This window comes from Prionailurus viverrinus, chromosome B1, assembly GCF_022837055.1.
Source record: "Prionailurus viverrinus isolate Anna chromosome B1, UM_Priviv_1.0, whole genome shotgun sequence".
NCBI lineage: Eukaryota > Metazoa > Chordata > Mammalia > Carnivora > Felidae > Prionailurus > Prionailurus viverrinus.
The window spans coordinates 201548730-201567271 of NC_062564.1; the positions used below are offsets into that span (position 1 = coordinate 201548730).

Here is an 18542-nt window from a genome sequence, read left to right on the forward strand (position 1 = left end):
CATTTCTTGCTTTGCACTGGAGCCCAGAAATGGAGCCCCCACCGTGCATTACACTAGCTCCTCCCACACAAAGCGGCAGGACTGCGAGCAGGACACCTCTGGAGCCCCAAATTCTGCACCTTAGGAAAGTGCCCGTTCCCCCGCGTACTCTCGTAAACGAGCAGAGGGCTTGCACCCGTCACCCTGGGAAAGGTTCCCGGGAAAACGGTTTCCACCAGCAGCGATGACAGCCAGGAACGAATGGACAATGCAGAATGTATTCTGGAATCAACATCTGTCAGGTTCCCCAGCCAGAGTCCTCAGGCCCCCCAGGGTAGGAGACTTGCCAACTTCACACAGCTAAAGGCAAGCCCTCCATTCGTGGACTTTATGTCTGCCTCCCAGGCTGAGTTCTCAGCAACCCTGTCCCCTTCCCCCAGGATGCTGACAAAGCCATGAATCTCTGACATGAGATTCCCCGACCTGCATCCCCTGAGCGAGCAGACTCCCTCTCCCAGCCTCTGCTCTCAGCATATGTTGCAGGAGAGGGGTGGGGCTGAAATCATTCCAGTTCCCAGGGAAGGCCCTGATTGGCTCACAGCAGTCACATGCCCTGCCCCCTCACATTCAACGGCTCCGGGATGGCTACAGGACCCAATCAGAACGAATAGCCTAGAGAGAGCATAGCTAGGACCCTCCTGTTCCTCCTTAGGAGCTAAAAAGGAGATTCACTTTCTCTGAGCTGTGTGTGTGAGGATGGGGGGGAGGGGCCCGGCACAGCAGTGACATCTCACCAGCACAGCGTGAGACCCCTGAGGCTGAAAATGACACAGGATGAGTCGGAGCAGAGCCTGCGAACCCTGGATCCCGGGGGTGGGGCATGAGTGCCTCTGGAGCCCTGCCTGAAGCTTCTCCTATTCCTTCAGTTACAAATGCTGACAGATGATGGTTCAAGCGGGTCGGAGGTGGAATTTCTGTCACTTGCGACCAAAAGACCCTGACACGGAGTTAGGGAAAGCACACAGACTGGGTGATGGCTGTCACTTCCTTCTTACGTGCCAACGCGAGCTCGGTGCCACGTCCGTACCTGCGAGACACGCTCTGTCTTCAGAAGACCCTCACGGTAGACACTACCCGCCCCGCTTCACAGCCAGGTGAGGCCTGGAGAGAAGCATGTGCCCAAGCGCTGGTCAGCAGCAGGACCACGAGGCCAACTCAGGTGGGCCTCTGCGACGCCCTCACCATCCCACGTGCCCCACGGGTGCAGAATCCAACCACCTCCCCACGGTCGCATCTACCAGGACGTTTGTCCCGACAAGAACCCTCGTGTGGCCGGCTCCCAACACGCCCAGCAACGCGCGAGTAGCTTGGTGAGCTCCACCGCACCCCAAAGTTCGGGGAACGAAGAACGAAGCGGGGGCTGCTACCCCGACACCTGTTCCCGCTCTCCTCCCGCCTACCTGTGGTCAGCGACTAGCGTGAGCGTTCGCCCAAATGTCACGTCGACCCTAAAAGTCAGAATGGGATCTTATTTGGAAATGGGGGGTCTCCGTGGGTGTGATTACGATGGACGAGAAGATGAGGTCACACCAGATTAGGGCGGGCCCTAGATCCACGACTGGCGTCCTCGCGAGAAGGGGACGAGACACAGACACACGGGGGAGGACAGGCCACGTGGCGGCAGAGCCTAGAATGGCACGGCCACAGGCCGGGGGGCAGCAAGGATTCCTGGCCACCGCCAGAAGCCGGACGGGGCAAGACAGGATTCCGCCCTGCAAGCGGCGGGGGGGCGTGGTCTCGCTGACCCCTTGATTTCAGACTTCCGGCCTCCAAAACCGAGGGAGAAATAAATTCCTGTTGGGAGCAGCTGAGTTTGCAGTGACTTGTTACGGCAGCCCTGGAAAACTAAGAGAGCACCAGACCGGATTTGTCACGCTGCGGTGCACTCCGTAAAGGGACTACATTTCCCAGTGGCCCCTGCAGGTAGATGAGGCTGGGTAATTGTTGGCCAAAGCGGTGGAAGTGGAAGTGCATGGAACTTCCAAAAAGAAAAGCGTTCTTCAGTGAAGACTACGCCCTTCTTCATCGGCCCTCCGACTGCCAACCTGGGATGAAGACGTGATGGCTGGCGCTCAGTGAGCATGAAGGCCCATGAGGGCAGGGCCACATCCCAAAGTCCATTCTGAGGAGAAAGCTGGGAGGTACCCGTGTCCCTCACTACTCTGTGGAGCCCTGTGGTAGCCCTTTCTGGACGTCGTACACAAGAGAGAAATAAACTTCCAACGTTGAAGCCCTGGTGTCCTGAGGGAGTTGTCCCTTATGTGCCACCAGGCCTGAGCCTAACTGGTCTAGGGAAGGAGTCCAGAAACTGGTGTCCCTGCCCCATGGGGGCCGTAACTTCCTTTTCTGCTTTGCTTCTTTTTTTTTTTTTTAAAACATTTTCATTTATTTTTGAGAGACAGAGACAGAGCACGAGCAGGGGAGGGGCAGAGGGAGAGGGAGACACAGAATCCGAAGCGGGCTCCTTGCTCTGAGCTGTCCCCACAGAGCCCGACGCGGGGCTCGAACCCATGAACCAGGAGATTGTGACCTGAGCCGAAGTCGGCCGCTTAACCGACTGAGCCACCCAGACGCCCCTCTGCTTTGCTTCCCTTAAGACGCATGTTAAATGTGTAAGCGGGGCGTCCACAGACCTGCCTGCATTTCCAATCCGATCCGATCCAATCCAGCTGAGCAAGAAATGAAACGCGGGCCACCTTCCGAACACGTTGCCACGAACAAACAGCCTTGCCTGAGAAGCGACATTTTTCAAACTGGGGGGGGGGGGGGGGGGGGGGGAGTAACGGGAGAAATGGACACCTGTTCTCTTCACTCGATCCTCCAAGTGGGGCGTTTGCAGTGAAAGCCACACGCCCACCGAGAATACCTGAACTGAGGATATTCCCGTTTAGTGCCGACACGGAAACAGACACCACGTCCTCTGGTACATTCTAAACAAGCTCCAGCAGTCCCTTAGGCAAATATTTGTTTCTTCCCCATTTTTTTTTTTTTAACTTTAAACGTATATTTCTCCTGCCAGAGAGGAACACAGTTCATGGGTCTCTTGTTACAGAAATGGTAAGACGCTGCGAGATGCGGTAGTTCATTTTATTCTCATAACCCCAGGGCAGGTACGCAATTATTCCCATTTCGCAGAATACACACCACAGGCTCAGAGATGGGAGGCAGCTTCGCTGGGGTCACCCAGTAAACAAGACTGGATTCGCACCCCGAGCAGACTCTCCCCCAAGGCTTCCCTTCCCCTGATGTGATAACACCTCCCCCCACCCCACCCCACCCCACCCCCACACCCAGAAAGGAAGAGAAGTTTTGATGCCTAAGCTAGTGCTGGAACTCAGGTAAATAAACATCCCACTCCTTACTGCTGAACTGCAGCCCATTCATTATATGAATATACCACATTTCATCCATTCCCCAATTGATGGACAGATGGGCTGCTTCCACGCTTTTACTACTATGAATATGCTGCGGTGATCACGTATGCATCTTTATGGAAACACGTTTTCATCTCCTTGGGTATACAGCTGGGGGTAGAGGTGCTGGGGGGAGCAGGCAAATTGCAGTTTAAGAAACTGAATTATTTTATTTCTTAATTTTTTTAATGTTTTTTTTTTTTTTGAGAGAGAGAGAGACAGAGTATAAGTGGGGGAGGGACAGAGAGAGAGGGAGACGCAGAATCCGAAGCAGGCTCCAGGCTCCGAGCTGTGAGCACAGAGCCCGACGCGGGGCTCGAACCCACCAACCGTGAGATCGTGTGCCCTGAGCCGAAGTCGGACGCCTAACCCACTGAGCCCCCCGGGCACCCCTCTTTTTTTTTTAATTGCATCCATTCTACTGGGAATGAAGCAGTGTCTAGTTATAATTTTTATTTGTGGTTCCCCGATGATCAGTGAGGTTGGACACCTCTTCAGATGTTTATCTGTCATTTAAGTATATTTTCCCTTTTTGAAGTACTCTTTGCCCCTTTTAATTATTTTTCTTCTTGCCTCGTGGTTGTTTTTGTAATCTGAATGAAAGCGGTTTATGATAACACGTATTGAAACGATCTCCTCCCGATCTGTACTGTGCCTTGTCTCTCTTTTCTTGGTGCCTTTGGATGAACGAAATTTATTCCTCAAAAGTTCAGTGTACCACCTTCTCCGAATAGTGCATGTATATGACTGGTGTATCTGTGTCTTCTCACTCCGAGAAGACACAAATCTTCTTGCGGTGTCATCCGCTTCAAGATCACGAAAATACTGCTCTGTGTTACCTAAGCAATTCACTGGTCTCCTTTCTAACATCCACATCTATGGTCCACCTTGAATTAATCACTATGGATACATGGATGGCAGGATGCAAGGATCACTGTTCCTGTTTTACAGACGCCCACCTACCTCAACACTGTTTATGGAAAACCACCCTTTCCTTACTGGACTGTGATGTTACCTGTTTCCTAAACCAGGTGACCACACGTGCATAGGGCCGCCTGGGGACTCTCCTGTTCAGGGATTCATCCACGTATCCTTCAGCCGGTCTTAAGAGTAAGCTTTGTTACATGGTAGTGTGAGGTTTCCTGGGCTTTTTTGTCTTCAAAATTGTGACTCCGGGTCCTTTAAATTTTTATATCAAATTTAGAATCCACTTGCTAATGTGTACCAAAAAAAAAAACAAAACAAACAAAACAACAAACCCTGCTGAGGTTGTGATAGGGATTGCCCTAAATCTATAGATCATTCATGGAAGTACTGATACTTATATCATGAAAATGGCTTCTCCCTACATTTATTTTGGTCTCCTTTATTTTTCCTCAGCAGTGTTTTGAAGCTTTCAGTGTGTTGCAGCTTACACAACGTTCATCAGGCTTTATTCATAGGTCTTGGTACTCTATTATAAATGGTCTTTTGTAAAGCTCCATTTTCCCATTACACATTGCTAATATATAGAAACACAGTTTTATTTTGCATATTTACTTTCTATTGAGAGGCTTCGATAAAGTCACTTACTAATTCTAATAGTTTGTAGCGTCTCTTGGATTTTCTACATCACAATCACAGCATCTGCAAATAACGGCCGTTTCCCCCCTTTTTTTCCCAATCTTTAAAACTTTTCTTTTTATTGTCTTTCAGATTTGAGGTCCTAGCCAGTGCAATGTTGAACAGAAGTGGTGATAATGGATACCTTGTTCTGTCCTTGAATTCACTGGGAAATGTTCGATATCACTATACGTTAGATTTTTTTTGTTTTTTGTTTCCTTTATTTTATTTTTTTATTTAAAAAAAATTTTTTAACGTTTATTTTTGAGACAGAGAGAGACAGAGCATGAACAGGGGGAGGGTCAGAGAGAGAGAGAGACACAGAATCTGGAACAGGCTCCAGGCTCTGAGCTGTCAGCACAGAGCCCGATGTGGGGCTCAAACTCACAGATCGCGCGATCACGACCTGAGCTGAAGTCGGACGCTCAACCAACTGAGACACCCAAGCGCCCCTGTAGATTTTTTTGTAGAACCCTTTACCAGATTCAGAAAATTCTATTCTATTCCTCGTTTGCTGAGAGTTTATACTGTGACGTTGAATTTTACTAAATGCTTTTACTGTATCTGTTAAGATGATCATATGGCTTTTTTTCTCCTTTATTCTATTACTAGCTGAATTATATTCAGATTTTTTAATATTAAACCAACCTTTGTGTTCCTAGAACAAACCCAACTTGGTTATAGTTTATTAACCCTTCTGTATATTGCTGGATTTTATTTGTTAATGTTTTATTTAGTACTCCTGTGTCTATGTTTATAAAATATTACTTAATTTTTTTCTTTTATTGTATATCACTGGTTTGGGGGTCAGTTATGCTGGCTTCATGAAATGAATTAGAATATGTTCCCTTTTTCTCTTTTCTGAAAGAGTCTGTGTAATTAGTTTTATTTCTTCATTAAATACTTAAAGAATTCACCTGTGAAGTCTCTGGGCTTGGACTTTTCATTGAGGAAAAACTATTAATTACAGATTTAACTTCTTTAACAGCTATAGGACTACTCACATTTTCTATTTCTTATAATGTCAGTTTGGTTAAGTTGTACTTGTTCAAAAAATCTGCCCATTTCATCCAAATTTCTAGTTCACTGGCATATGCTGTTCAGAAAGTACTCATACTGTCTCTTTAATTTCTGTAGGGGCTGTAGTAGTGCCCCTTTTACATTCTGTACACTGGGGGACTTGTCTCTGTTCCTTCATCGGTATTCCTCAGGACTTATCAGTTTACCTACTTCAATTAACTTTTGATGTGTTGATTGTCCTTATTGATTAAGCCCCTCAATTCTGCTTTCTCAGAGATTAATTTGCTGTTCTTTTTCTTTGTTCTCAAGATGGAAGCTTAGATGTTTGGTTTTCAGCATTTCTTCCTTTTTGTCTAAAATCTGTTTTACTCTAAGAAGCGCAATTTTTGAAAGAAATCGTGTAGGTTCCCTTGAAGAGAACAGTATGTGCAGCTGCTGAAATACCATATTTTGTCAGTGTACCTCCAGTTGGTTAACTGAATGCTGTTTAAATCTTACATGTCTTTGTTCATCTATTGTCTGTATGTTCTATTATTTGCTCAGAGTCTTATTCTCCAACTACAACTGTGGCTTTGTTTCTCCTTTTACTTTTGATGCTTTTCTTTTGCACATTTGGAAGTTTCGTTATTAAGTGCTATTACAAATGGACCCCTTTATTATCAAGAAGCGTCCCCAGAGCACCTGGGTGCCTTAGTTGGTTAAGCCTCTGACTCTTGGTTTCAGCTCAGGACACCATCTCGGTTTTGTGAGCTCGAGCCCCATGTCGGGCTCTGCACTGGCAGCACAGAGCCTGCTTAGGATTCTTTCTTTCCCTCTCTCTCTGCCCCTCTCCCACTCACGCTGTCTCTGTGTCTCTCAAAATAAATAAACTTTAAAAAATGTTTTAATTTTTAAAAAAAGGCATCCCCTACTTGTCTGTAGTATTACTTCTTGCCTTGAGGCCTTCAACATGAATACAGAGCAGCTTTCTGGTGGTTAGTGTTTGGATGTTGCATCTATTTCCACCCTTACAACTTTCAGCCTCACTGCATCCTCATAATCAAGATATGCCTCTTGGAAACATCACTGTTGTCACTGCTGTGGACTCTACCTTGAGAAACTTAGCCTGCTCGCCTTTTCAGCCTCCTGCAGCACACAGGCTCAAAGTCTGACGGTCGTCCCGAGGGGCAGACTGGTGATGTGCCTGCTGCAGCCCCTCCCCCGTCTGGCAAGATTTGTTTCCTAAGTATGACACGACTCTCGGAGATTTCATTCTGCCTTTCCACCCCGACTCGCTGGCTTCCTGCATCACCCCAGAACTCAGGAAATATCTGGGGTGTGAACCGGCCCCCCCAGTGTGGGGGCTCCTTAGTTTCCCACTTTCCATGCGGACCATGAGAGATGGCAAAGAGCCCTGCTCACCTGTCTCAGCCCTGGTGGAGTCTCTTTGCTGGGGGGGAAGCCCCATCCCCAGCCCGCTCTCTGGATGCACAAATGTCCCACAGGGAAGAAGCTGTCAGCTGGTAACTGTCAGATCTCCTGGGCCAGGCTCTCTCTCCTCTCTTTGAAATTTTAGCTCTTCTAGACCTCGGGCCTTCCATAGCCCTCCAGCCTTTAAAAACAGGATTGCTTGTGGGGCACTTGGGTGGCTCAGTCGGTTAAGCATCCAACTCTTGGTTTCGGCTCAGGTTGTGATCTCACAGTTTCATGGGCTCAAGCCCCACATCGGGCTCTGCACTGACAGCACGGAGCCTGCTTGGGATCCTCTCTCCCCTTCTCTCTCTGCCCCTCCCCCGCTTGTGTCGCCTCTGTCTCTCTCAAAATAAACTTAAAAATAGATGAGATAAGATAAGATAAAATAAGATAAGATAAGATAAAGTGAGATTGCTTGCAATTTATGGCTTTCGCCAGTTGTTGCAACAGACTGGCTGGCCTGTCCCTACCTACCACATCTTACCTGGAGGTATGAGCGTGCTCCAGTTTAGCAATTAAATGAGTAAATAAATAAATAAATGCCCAGCACTTTGATAAGCTTCCACGGTCATTTTTTTTTTTTACCACAACCTTGGCCGTTAACCTATTAACCCCATTTTACAGAAACCTGTGGTTCTGAGCTGTTCCAAGAAGGACCAAGGATCCCACACCCAGCGAGAAGAGTTCTACCTGCCCAACGCCCCTTTACCACCACCAGGACGGCAGGGGCGTTGCTAGAAGCCCCGTGCTAGAACCGTGCCTGACGCACGGCGGGTCCTCAAAACTCGGCGTTTACCGCACACACACACACAGGAAGGAACGCATGCATGCAAGCCGGACAGGGAAGAAGGCACAGAGGAGAGGATGCGCACGGGCGGACGGGCGGGAAGAAAAGGGTGCAGGCACGCACGCCAGCCGGGAGGGGGCGCAGGCAGCACGTACCAGCCTGCGGATGTCCCGCTCGCACTCGCGCTTGATGCGGTGCACCTCGTCCTGGTGCGCCTGGTAGGCAGCGCGCAGGTCCGCCGCCTTGGTCTTGTCGGCCTGCATGCAGTTGCTGAGCGCCTCCTCGGCCTGCTTGCGCGAAGCCTTGAGCTCCAGGATTTCCTGCTGCAGCCGCTGGCGCTCGCCGTCGAAGGCCCTGCGCGCCTCGTCGCGCGCCTCGGCCAGGAGCGCCGTCTTGACCTTGTCGGCCGCGCCGTCCCGCAGCACGTTCAGCGTGGCCTGCAGCCGCTGCAGCTCGCCCTCCTTGATCTTGGCGGTGCGCGCCGCCTCCTGCTCGTGCTGCCGGATGAGCACCTCGCGCAGCGCCTGCAGCTCCTTGGTCTTCTCTTCGTGCAGCTTGGCCCTGAGCTCCGAGATGTAAGCGGTGTGCCGCCGCTGCTCCTGCTCGCGCTCCAGCTTGGCCTCCTGCAGCCGCTCGCGCAGTTTGCCCACCTGCAGCCCGAGCGACGGGGACACGGGTCAGGGTCGGAGCTGGGGGAGCCGGCCAGGCCCGGCCGCCACCTCCCCGCGCCCCGTTGTGCGGGAGGGCCCCCGAGACCCTCGCCGGGTCCCCCACCCCCACCCCAGTTCCCTCGCCTGCCACCCCTGTGGTCCTGACCCTCAGCGGCCCCACCTGCTTCTTTACTTGCTACTGTTTTCTTGGGAATTTCGCTAGAGGTGGAAAGCCACCTGCGGATGCCGGCGAGGGCAGTCAGGCCTTTGACATCCCTTCCAATTCGGGGACTGATCGGTCACAAGACACATAAGCAGATAGCGTCAGTCACCAAAGATGGGCACATGTTGACACCAGAAGTACCTTTTCAGTGCCCGTGCACTGGACCGTGGGCACAGGGAAAACAGAGCAGATGGAGGCAGAGAGGGGCAGTGGAGGGCAACCAGCCTCGCTGACCTGTCCCCTCCGCGGGCTGGGGGCTCCACGGCATCCCCCACATTAATCCCTAGGGGGTCCCAGGAGGGCGGTGACTGTGTTGCCGGGAGGCAGTGGAGGCTCAGAGATGCCTCCGAGACCTGCCTGGGGGGAGGGGCTGCCAGGGGACGGAGCCCGGCTCACCCCCAGGCCCCTGGCCCCAGAGCCATGTTCCTCAGATGCCCGGCTGCCAACCCAGCCTGAGCGCATCTGTCTAATCAGCAAAATTTAAACCATGGCTTGTAGAATGTGCCCAGGGAGTATTTGCTTAAGACGCTCCACAACGCCATATTCCCCCTTTTCAAGTATCCCACAAAAACACACACTGGGCAGGAAGCCTTTACAGTCCGTTTGCTTTCTGTATCACACCAGTCTCCAGAGAACGGGAACCAATTGTACCTCACAGAAGACACGCGCGACTTCTGCGGAAGGCGGCCAACATTTTCCCCGGCCTACGCTGTTTATGGCATGCCCACATTTTGAAATTAATGTCAGGTGAGGAGTTTTACAGTGTCCCTTGGTATGGATAAATCCTTCTGACAGCGGAGAAAGAAGCAAAAAGTAAGCCAGGCAAAGACACAAAGTCAGCATCTCCTTACATCAAACACTCGTGATCTCAGAAACAAGACGGGAGAACCTTTCAGTCCCGGGCCTCCCCCTCCCTGGGCTGGGACTGGGAGTCTTTTCCTAGTGGACTCAATGCCGGGAAGCCAGAACTTTAAACATTTAACGTGCTTGCCCCCAGCGAGGGACCGATATTTGCTTCTGGCATTGTCCTTCCCAGGAGGCAACGCTGTCCCGACTTCCCTGGTTATTGCCGACAGGGGTCAGTCGCATCCCAAGCCTGCACGGATGTGTGATTACTGAGCCCCACGATGGTGAATGGTGCGTGTCAAGTCGGCAGGGCCATGGTACCAACTCATTTGGCGAGACACCCATCTGTATGTTGTGAAAGTTTTTAAAGAAGTGACTCATATTTAAGCCGGCAGACCTTGAGTAAGCCAGCTGACCCTTCATAACGTGGGTGGGCCTCACCCAATCAGTCCATGGCCTCGAGTGAAAAGGCTGAGCTCCTCAACGAGAGAGGAATTTAGCCTCCAGGCTGCTTCAAGACGCAAGACTGCAACATGCCCTCTTGCTGAAATTTCCAGCAGCCTCTGCTCTGCAAAGTTCAGATTTGCCAGCCTCTGTAACCATGTGAGCCAACTTCTTAAAAAAAAATGTGTCTCCCTCCCACTCCCCACCCCTACACACACACACACACACACACACACACACACACACACACACACACACACAAAATTTCCTGTTGGTTCCATGCTTCTCTGAGGAACCCTGACTGTGAAACAGGGACATCAGCAGCTGCCCGGGAGGACTTGGGAGGAGGAAAACCCAAAGCACTGAGTGGATAAAGGGAAGTTTGCTCACAGGTGAAAAAGAAGGAAGGGGTGCGGAGGGGAGCAGAGGCGTGCGCAGGGCAGCCTGGGGGAGGTCGGGCCTGCTGAGACAGGTGTCTAGGGCAGGGACGCGGATGGAAGACGGGGTCGAGGGGGAAGGCCCTGCCGGGTCACAGAGGAGCCGAGGGCCGAGCCCAGGTGCCACGACCCGAGCAGAGCAGAGCGAGGCTGCGTTGGCCCGGGCTGTGCACAGAGCACCTGCTCCCGACTCCTTAGCGCTGAGCAGGTCTAAAGCGTGCCAGCACTCTGCCCGCCAGCTGCCTCCAAGCCACTCCCAAGTCTGGCGGCACAGCAGCATGGACAAGCACCTGGCTGCAGGTAAGACAGGAGCAAAATGACAGGGAGGGACCGCGCCCTGGAGGAGGAGGGAGGGGCCGGTGCAGAAAAGCCTCTGAGCCAGCGCCACCTGCCACGGCAGCCGGAATGGCGAAGCTGGCCTCCCCCCGTCTCTGTCCCCTTCCGCCCTGCCCGTCGTCCGATCCGTCAGGGCTGGCTCCCCATTTCCAGGCCTGGCCACTTCGTCCACTCCCTGCAGCCACCCTGGTCCCACCGCCTGACCGCGGCAGCCGTCTCCTAACCGTAATCTCCCTGCTTTGCCCCTGCCCACCGCGGGGCTGGCCAGCAAGGCAGGGACTTCGCCCCACGGGCCTTGGCGCCCCTGACTGGCGACCGGGGTGCTCACGGGACCGTGGGAGCACCGGCAAAAGCCTTAAAAAAAGAGCCGGCTCCAAATGGCCTCTGCGAAGCCTGCTCGGGCCCCCGTGCCCCTGTGCCGTTCCGCACAGCACGGAACAACGGTACAGGCTGTTCAGTGAATGAATGAATCCACAGAGACATTTACCACGTCCCCTCATCCGCCCCTGCTCAACGGCGATCCTCCGGGAAAACAATTCTTCGACTGGGGCATCGACACAGTTTTATGAGATCATATAAAAATACCGTTTAAATGCGACTGTAAACTTTATATTTATGTTTCTCCTACCAGCCAGTAAGCCCCGTGCGGAATTCTCTGAGGACAGGAGCTCCCCCAGCAGCGACACGGGGAAAGCCCTCCCGAGGGGCCACGTGGATGGCCGGGCTGAGAACACAGGCAGCCGGGCGTGTCCAGCAGGGAGGCGGCCAGGTGACGGGGAAGGCCTGGCTCCCAGCCCAGTGCCACCACCTACACCTGTGTGGACCTGCTGTGGGATGGGCTGAGGTGTGTCCCCAAAATTCTCATGTGGAAGTCCCAACCCCCGGGACCTCAGAATGTGACTGTAATTGGAGAGAGAATCTTAGAAGATGTGAAATCTTAAAAAGAAGTTAAATGAGGTCATGTAGGTGGGCCCTGGCCTGTTATGACCGGTATCCTTATCAGGACACAGGCACACAGGGGGACGGCCATGTGAGGACATGGGGAGAAGATGGCCAGCCATCTACAGGCCAAGGAGTGAGGCCTCTGGAGAAACCCACCTGCCCACACCTTGACCCATGACTGCCAACCTCCGGAAGAAGTTCTTTGGAATTTTTAAGCCATCCAGTCCGTGGTGCTTCGTTACGGTGGCCCCAGCAAGCTAACGCACCTGGGCAAAGTCACCTCTCCTCTCTGACCTGTAAACTGGAGAAAGCCGCCCCTGACCTCGCAGGTCACTGCCAGGGTCAGGAGGCCCTCCGAGGCATCTGCTGTGACCTGCACAGTAGACACGTAATAAATGTCAGCCAACTGCCGTGTGACCGCGTGTGACGGGCAGCACGTGTGTGTGACTGTCTCATCCAGTCTGCCGACAACCCAGGGGAGCGGGCACATCAGAGGACCCCACGTAACAAATGGGAAAATGGAGGCATGGGCAGTTACATGGCTTTGCCCCCGGACCTCAAGGCGAATTAGGTGGTGGAGCCCTGGCAGAATGACCTTGGCCGTGCGGCTTCCCGGCAACCACAGCCGCCGTCGCTGCTTCTGGGTGGGACGTGCCAGCCCCAAGGGATCCCAGCAGGTGAATCCCGCCCGAGCTGCACAAAGTGTGGCCAGCCCGGCACCTCGGGCAGCCGTGCCGGTGACGGCCGCGGGCCTGGAATGCTGAGTGTCTGTGGATGGGAAGGGGCACACCTGTCCCCAAGCTCCAGGAGCCCAGCCTTCATCCGCCAGGCCCTGGACTCTGCCTCTGCTCTCCATGTCGCTGTCCCGAGCCAGGGGCCGAGTCGGGGCCCAGGCCCCAGCTCCACTCCCCACCTGGGGGCTGGACCCCAACCAGCACCCCCACCGCTGCTGCCGAGGCCCAGCTCTCAATAAGACAGGACACCTGCAGCCATACCCCGGCTGTCCCCTCCCGGGGCCCCCGGTGCTGGAAGACATACCAACTGCAGACGTGGGTATAACCTCCCCCATCCTACTCAGAACAGCCCAGACCCTCGGCCACTCAGGCTACCCGGGAGCAAGCTCCCATCCCCCCTTCTCTTCTCCCACGGACACCACAGAGCCCGAGCCCGCTCTGCCCTCAAACCGCCCGAGCGAGAACACCGATGGGCTTTTTGTTGTATCCGTGACGCTGCATCTTTAGGACACTGAACTGGCCGGTTATGATGACGCTGCATTGCAGACGGGGAAAAAACAGGTTCTTCCTGGAGACTTTATGTCACCTGTCCGAGGGCACGGAGCCAGTCAGGGGCCAAGCGCAAGTTTAAAGCCAGGTCTGTGTGGTGAGAAAGCCCACGCTCCTCCATCGTGACAGGGTGCCTGTCACAGCCGCGCTCTAACTGGATGCGCACGGCCGGCCTGGCACCCACCTGGTGATGGTGCTGAGCGGCCCCAAAGCTCAGTCTCGCCCCACCAGAGCTCCGGTGCCCCGTCACAGAGCCAGACCCTGCTGCAAACTCTTTAATACCCTCGCCTCCTAACTCCCAACCACAGGCCCCTCGGGTGGTACCGCCATGACCCCATCTCGCAGGCGAGGGAGATTACCGCGCGGAGAGTAACGTAGCTGGCCCGAGGTCATAGAGAGACGCGACGGGGCCAGGAGTGGAATCCCGGTGGTACCACCACTGACGTTATACCCGTTTTAACAAGGGACAAGCTGAGGCTCAGAGGTCGAGTGCCCGTCCCCAGCCCCAGCCCGGGAACACACCCTCCACTCAGAGCGGAGGGGAGTATTGTCCACCAGGGCGAGCGCCCCGTCCGCGGAGCTGGGAGGCCCGCACCCCTCCCACCTTGCTCTTTTCCTGCTGGAACTCGATCTGGATGCTAGTGAGCTTGGCCCGCAGCTCCTCGTTAGCCATTTGCACGGCATCAGTCTCCATCTCGGGCCTCTCGCCCTTGCTCCGGCCCTTCTTAGACATGCTTCCTCTTGGCTTGAGACGCGGAGATCCCGCGGTTCACACCCACCAGCCAGCAGGCGCCGCTCCGGGCTCCGCCGTGCTAACCAGTTTTGCGGGGCTCGGCTTGTCCTCCGTGTAAACCACCATCACTTGGGACCCTGGGAAGAGGGAAACGGGGTTAGCGGAGAGAGAGAGAGAGAGAGAGGCTGGCGTCCCTGCCTGGCCACTCAAATGGCAACCCGCGTTTGCCGGGGCCTCCCCGCCTGGGCCGGGCACCTGCTCATCGCCAGGTGGCCCTGCCATTCCCAACACTGACCCAGCGCTTCTCAGACTGGCGGCCACAGAAGCTTGTTAAGGCCGAGAGTCCTGGGCCCTCTCCCCCGAGACTCTGATTTGCATTTCTCACAAGCTCCCAGGTGATGCTCCCAGGCGACCACACCTTGAGTAGTTTGGATGTACTACTGTCCTTATCAAGAGGAGACCACATCACCGGAGCAACCCGTAGGCCACCGGCTGCAAACGTCAGTGAGCCTCAGTTGCCCGGGGCGCGCGTTTCAAAAGGCAGGTCCCTGGGGAGCCCAGAGCTCGGGGCACAAGGAGGCGCGTGGTGGGACCAAGGACACTGGATGTTCCGTCCACACTCCCAGGTGACTCGGGAAGAGGATCTGAGGACCGCACCCTGAAAAATGGGCCGTTATAAAGATCAGTGGCTCCCCTATGCCGTCCCCGGCCTAGTACAGCACTGGTCACTCACACTGCTAGCTCTGTGCCCCGTGGAGGTGACGGCGGTCCCTCCAGGCCTCTGTGCCCGCCTGGCCAGGCCGGAGCTGGTTTCCTGGTCCGCGGGGGCGCCATGATGAGCTAACTGCTCCTCCAGCACCCATATTTCTCCAGGGGAGGCCCGGGCCTTCAATTTGGTGGAGGTGCCCTCCCAGCCACAGGGTGACAAAGCTTTAAGATAGGGTCTAGACTGACAGCTTAATGGCACCTGCGTCCAGGTGACTCCTGTCACCTTTCACTAATCGCCACAACTGCCGTACGAGGTAGGTGATGTGGCCCCGTGTCACAGATGAGGAAACTGAGGCACAAAGAGGCCAAGTGCTAGCAACAGTCACACGGCCAAGACGAGAAAACAGCATTAACCTGGTCAAGGCCCACAGCTGGACTGGCCGTGGTGAGTCTGGACCCCCCAGCCCCCCAGCCCCCAGCACTGTGCTAGCCTAACCCCATGCGGCACTGCCCCTGACAGCATGACTCTGCTCCCCTGGTCCGCTTGCTCTGCCTCATTGTTTCCCACGTGACAAACCACGCAGGCTCCAAACAAGCAGGGCCTGGGTCTGTTTTGCTTCTCACTGTATCCCCTGGGCCTGGAATCAGAGCTCAGCATGCAGGAGGCCCTCCAGAAGTATGCATTGAACGAGTGAGCGAATGAACGAGTGAGCGAACGAATGAATGAGTGAGGCCCTATGATGCATCAAGTCCTGTGCTAGGAGCTGGGGAGCGTGTGGCCCTCGCAGCACCTGGAGAGGTAGGCACAGATGTGAGGGCCATCCTAGAGATGACAGAAGATCGAGGCACAGAGAGGTGCAGTAAGCTACTCCTAAGCCACAGAGCTAGCACCGGGGTTAGAGCGCCTTGGGAGAGCATGCACAGCGAGAAGAGAACCTTCCAGCACGCAGGAATGCCAGCTTCCGCAGGTGGAGCCGGAGAGACGAAGCCAGCAAGGGAGGCCATCAACAAGAAGCCTGGAGCTAGAAGCGGCAGATGCTCAGTGTTTGTGAGCTGAGGCCGAGCGTGACCTGATAGGCCTGGGGGCGCTGGAATGTCTAGCCATTTGGGAAGGCAGAGGTGGAGGCCGACCACAGCCCTGCTGAGCAGGAGGGAGCCGTTTTCTCAACATGCCATGAAGGATTATCCAGGCACAATCAGCATCCCCACGGATTGATTCCAGAAAGGTCCGTTCTGTCTTCAGAGAAGTATGAACTCCCTTTGCTCTCATGTGACTTATTAGAGCATAATCCACAATTCATTCCTCGCTGCCCTGACCTGCCTGCCTTTATCGGCACAGAAGCTCTCAGAAGTCGCCCCGCCCCTGAAGAGTGAGCAGGGAGCACTCTCCAGATCCATCACCCAGAGGGAGGACTCTTCTCCTGTCCATTCCATCCTGTGGCCCAATGACACCACCTCTAGGAACACGCCGTAAGGACTAACCAGAGATACGGCCTCTGTAGAAACACAGCTCTCCTTCCCAACAATCCAACGCTCAGCCCAAGGGACGGTTGAGTAATGACACCAAACCACAGGGAGAAAGATGAACGAGTGAAAAGACAGAGTCAAAGAACAAATACAATTTGTGATCTCAGTTTTCAGAAATATATATACTTGGAGCGCCTGAGTGGCTCAATGGGTTGAGCGTCTGACTTCGGCTCAGGTCAAGATCTCACCGTTCATGAGTTCGAGCCCCGCGTCGGGCTCTGTGCCGACAGCTTGGAGCCTGGAGCCTGCTTTGGATTCTGCGTCTCGTTCTCTCTCTGCCCCTCCCCCACTTGTGCTCTGTCTCTCTCTCAAAAATAAATAAAAATGTAAAAAAAATTAAAAAAAAAAAAAAAATATATATATATATATGTACTTATTCATTTTTTCCATTTGGTCACAATTATTTTTTGAGCCCCTGCTGGGCTCCAGGCTCAGTACCCTGGGGACGCAGTGGTGAGGAACAGACAGCCAGGCGTCCCAAATGTTAGCAGCGACTGCCCAAGTGACAGCTGATATTTACCTTCTTCTTTACGCTCTTCCAGATAAATCAAATTTTCTATTTCTATTACTGCTTTACAGGAAAAAAAAAAAATGATGCCTTTTTTTTTTTTTAAAAAAGAAAGCAAGTTTCAGAGAACCATCTGGATCTAGCTGGGAAAGAGAGAAGACAGAAGCCAAAGGAAAAGCAAATGGGCCCTGTCCCCAGACCACTGCAGCGACACCTGCTCTTGAGGCTGATGGACTCTCCAGGAGCAACTCCACCCGCGTCCCTAAGGGCCGCCTGGAAGGGAAGGACCCGCCTGGGAAGAGAGGACCCGAGCCGCACCCCCCAGGACACAGCTGACTGTTCTGTAGGATGGCCTTGTCACCCACAGTAAGTGTGTCCTCTCAGCTCACGCTTTCCTGGCTGGATGGTTCTGGGGAAGTCACTGAACTTTTCTAAGACTCAATGTCCTCATCTGTTAAATGGGCCCCACGGCACTAAACCTCATGGGGGGGTGTGGGAATTGCTCAGATCTGTATCTGTGCTCAGCAGGACACTCAGCCCAATGAAGACACTCACCAAACAAAAGAAATATGAATCGATTAGGAGGAGCGATGCCAGCCTCCCAGTAGCCTCCGTGAAGGTCAAGATAACAGGTGCTAAGATTAGGCACCACTGGAAGCCACCACGTCAAGGTGCAGCCCAGCCAGTGTCACAGTTTCTCAGCGGCCCTAGTATATGTCCTAAAGGCCCCTTTCCCTCCCCAGCAGCCCCTCCCAAGGTCCCTGAAGATGCCAGAGAGGACAGGGTAGCAGATGAGGCATCTGGGCCTCAGGCAGGTCAAGCACCTGCCCAAGGCGGCACAGCACGCCGGATGCAGGCAGTGAAACGGGCCCACTCCTCGTGAGGCCCTGGGATAGCACCCCAGCTGAGCCACAAGGGGAGGGCGGGAGAGGAAGCCCCAGCCCTGGGGGGACAGTACACCAGGAGCACCTGGGGGACCGTGAGAACAGAGCCTGGTGAAGTCTCGGGGCCAGTCCCCAGATGCCAACTTGTATCAGCCCCCCTGGCCAGCTGGACCCCAATGCCTCCTAGTCTCCCAGCCAGGCGTTCGGGGCCCCAAGAGCAGAAAGGCCAAAGGAGAGACAGACCAGACCCCCAGAAGGGAGGCCGTGTGTGGGGACGGCCCCATTGTCACCCCAGCCACCCCTGGAAAGGTGCGTGCACGCCAGTGTCTCAGGAGAGCCTCAGCACCTGTTCTCTGCTTCACGGATGAGAAAATGGAGATCGGCATCTGCAATCAGAGGGCTGTTGACTCTCCTGCTGCTGAGCGCCAGTAAGGTCAGAGAGGCCAGAGCAAGCCGCCTGTAGCCCGGGCCCCACGGCCCCTGCGTCCCATCACACACCCCAGAAGCTCAGAGCCGGCGGGTCCTGGAAATGACAACAGAACAGCCACCTGCCCACTGGGCCACCTCAGGCCACCTCCTGACGGTTCCCAGGACTCACCTTGGGCCACGCCTCCTCCAAGCCCCTTTGGACCCACAGGCAAGGTCAGGGGGTCCTTGTAGCCCACGTTGCACTGGATGATTCTAGGCGTCTTTGCCTGACTGTCTCCA

The 18542-nt window shown here is 54.2% G+C and overlaps 1 protein-coding gene across 9 annotated transcripts in view; it reads right to left on the reverse strand.

Annotated features, from left to right (window-relative positions):
- Positions 1 to 18542, reverse strand: part of JAKMIP1 (janus kinase and microtubule interacting protein 1) — a 134282-nt gene that overhangs the window by 59145 nt on the left and 56595 nt on the right. For 7 of the 9 annotated variants that reach the window (XM_047856551.1, XM_047856550.1, XM_047856552.1 and 4 more), the window contains 2 exons: positions 14079 to 14344; positions 8469 to 8963 (listed from right to left, as the gene is read on the reverse strand). In XM_047856551.1, the coding sequence (XP_047712507.1) occupies positions 8469 to 8963; positions 14079 to 14207 (624 nt within the window). In that variant the 5' untranslated portion in view covers positions 14208 to 14344. The remainder of the gene's footprint in view (positions 1 to 8468; positions 8964 to 14078; positions 14345 to 18542) is intronic. The other 2 variants (XM_047856558.1, XM_047856559.1) reach the window with 1 other exon arrangement.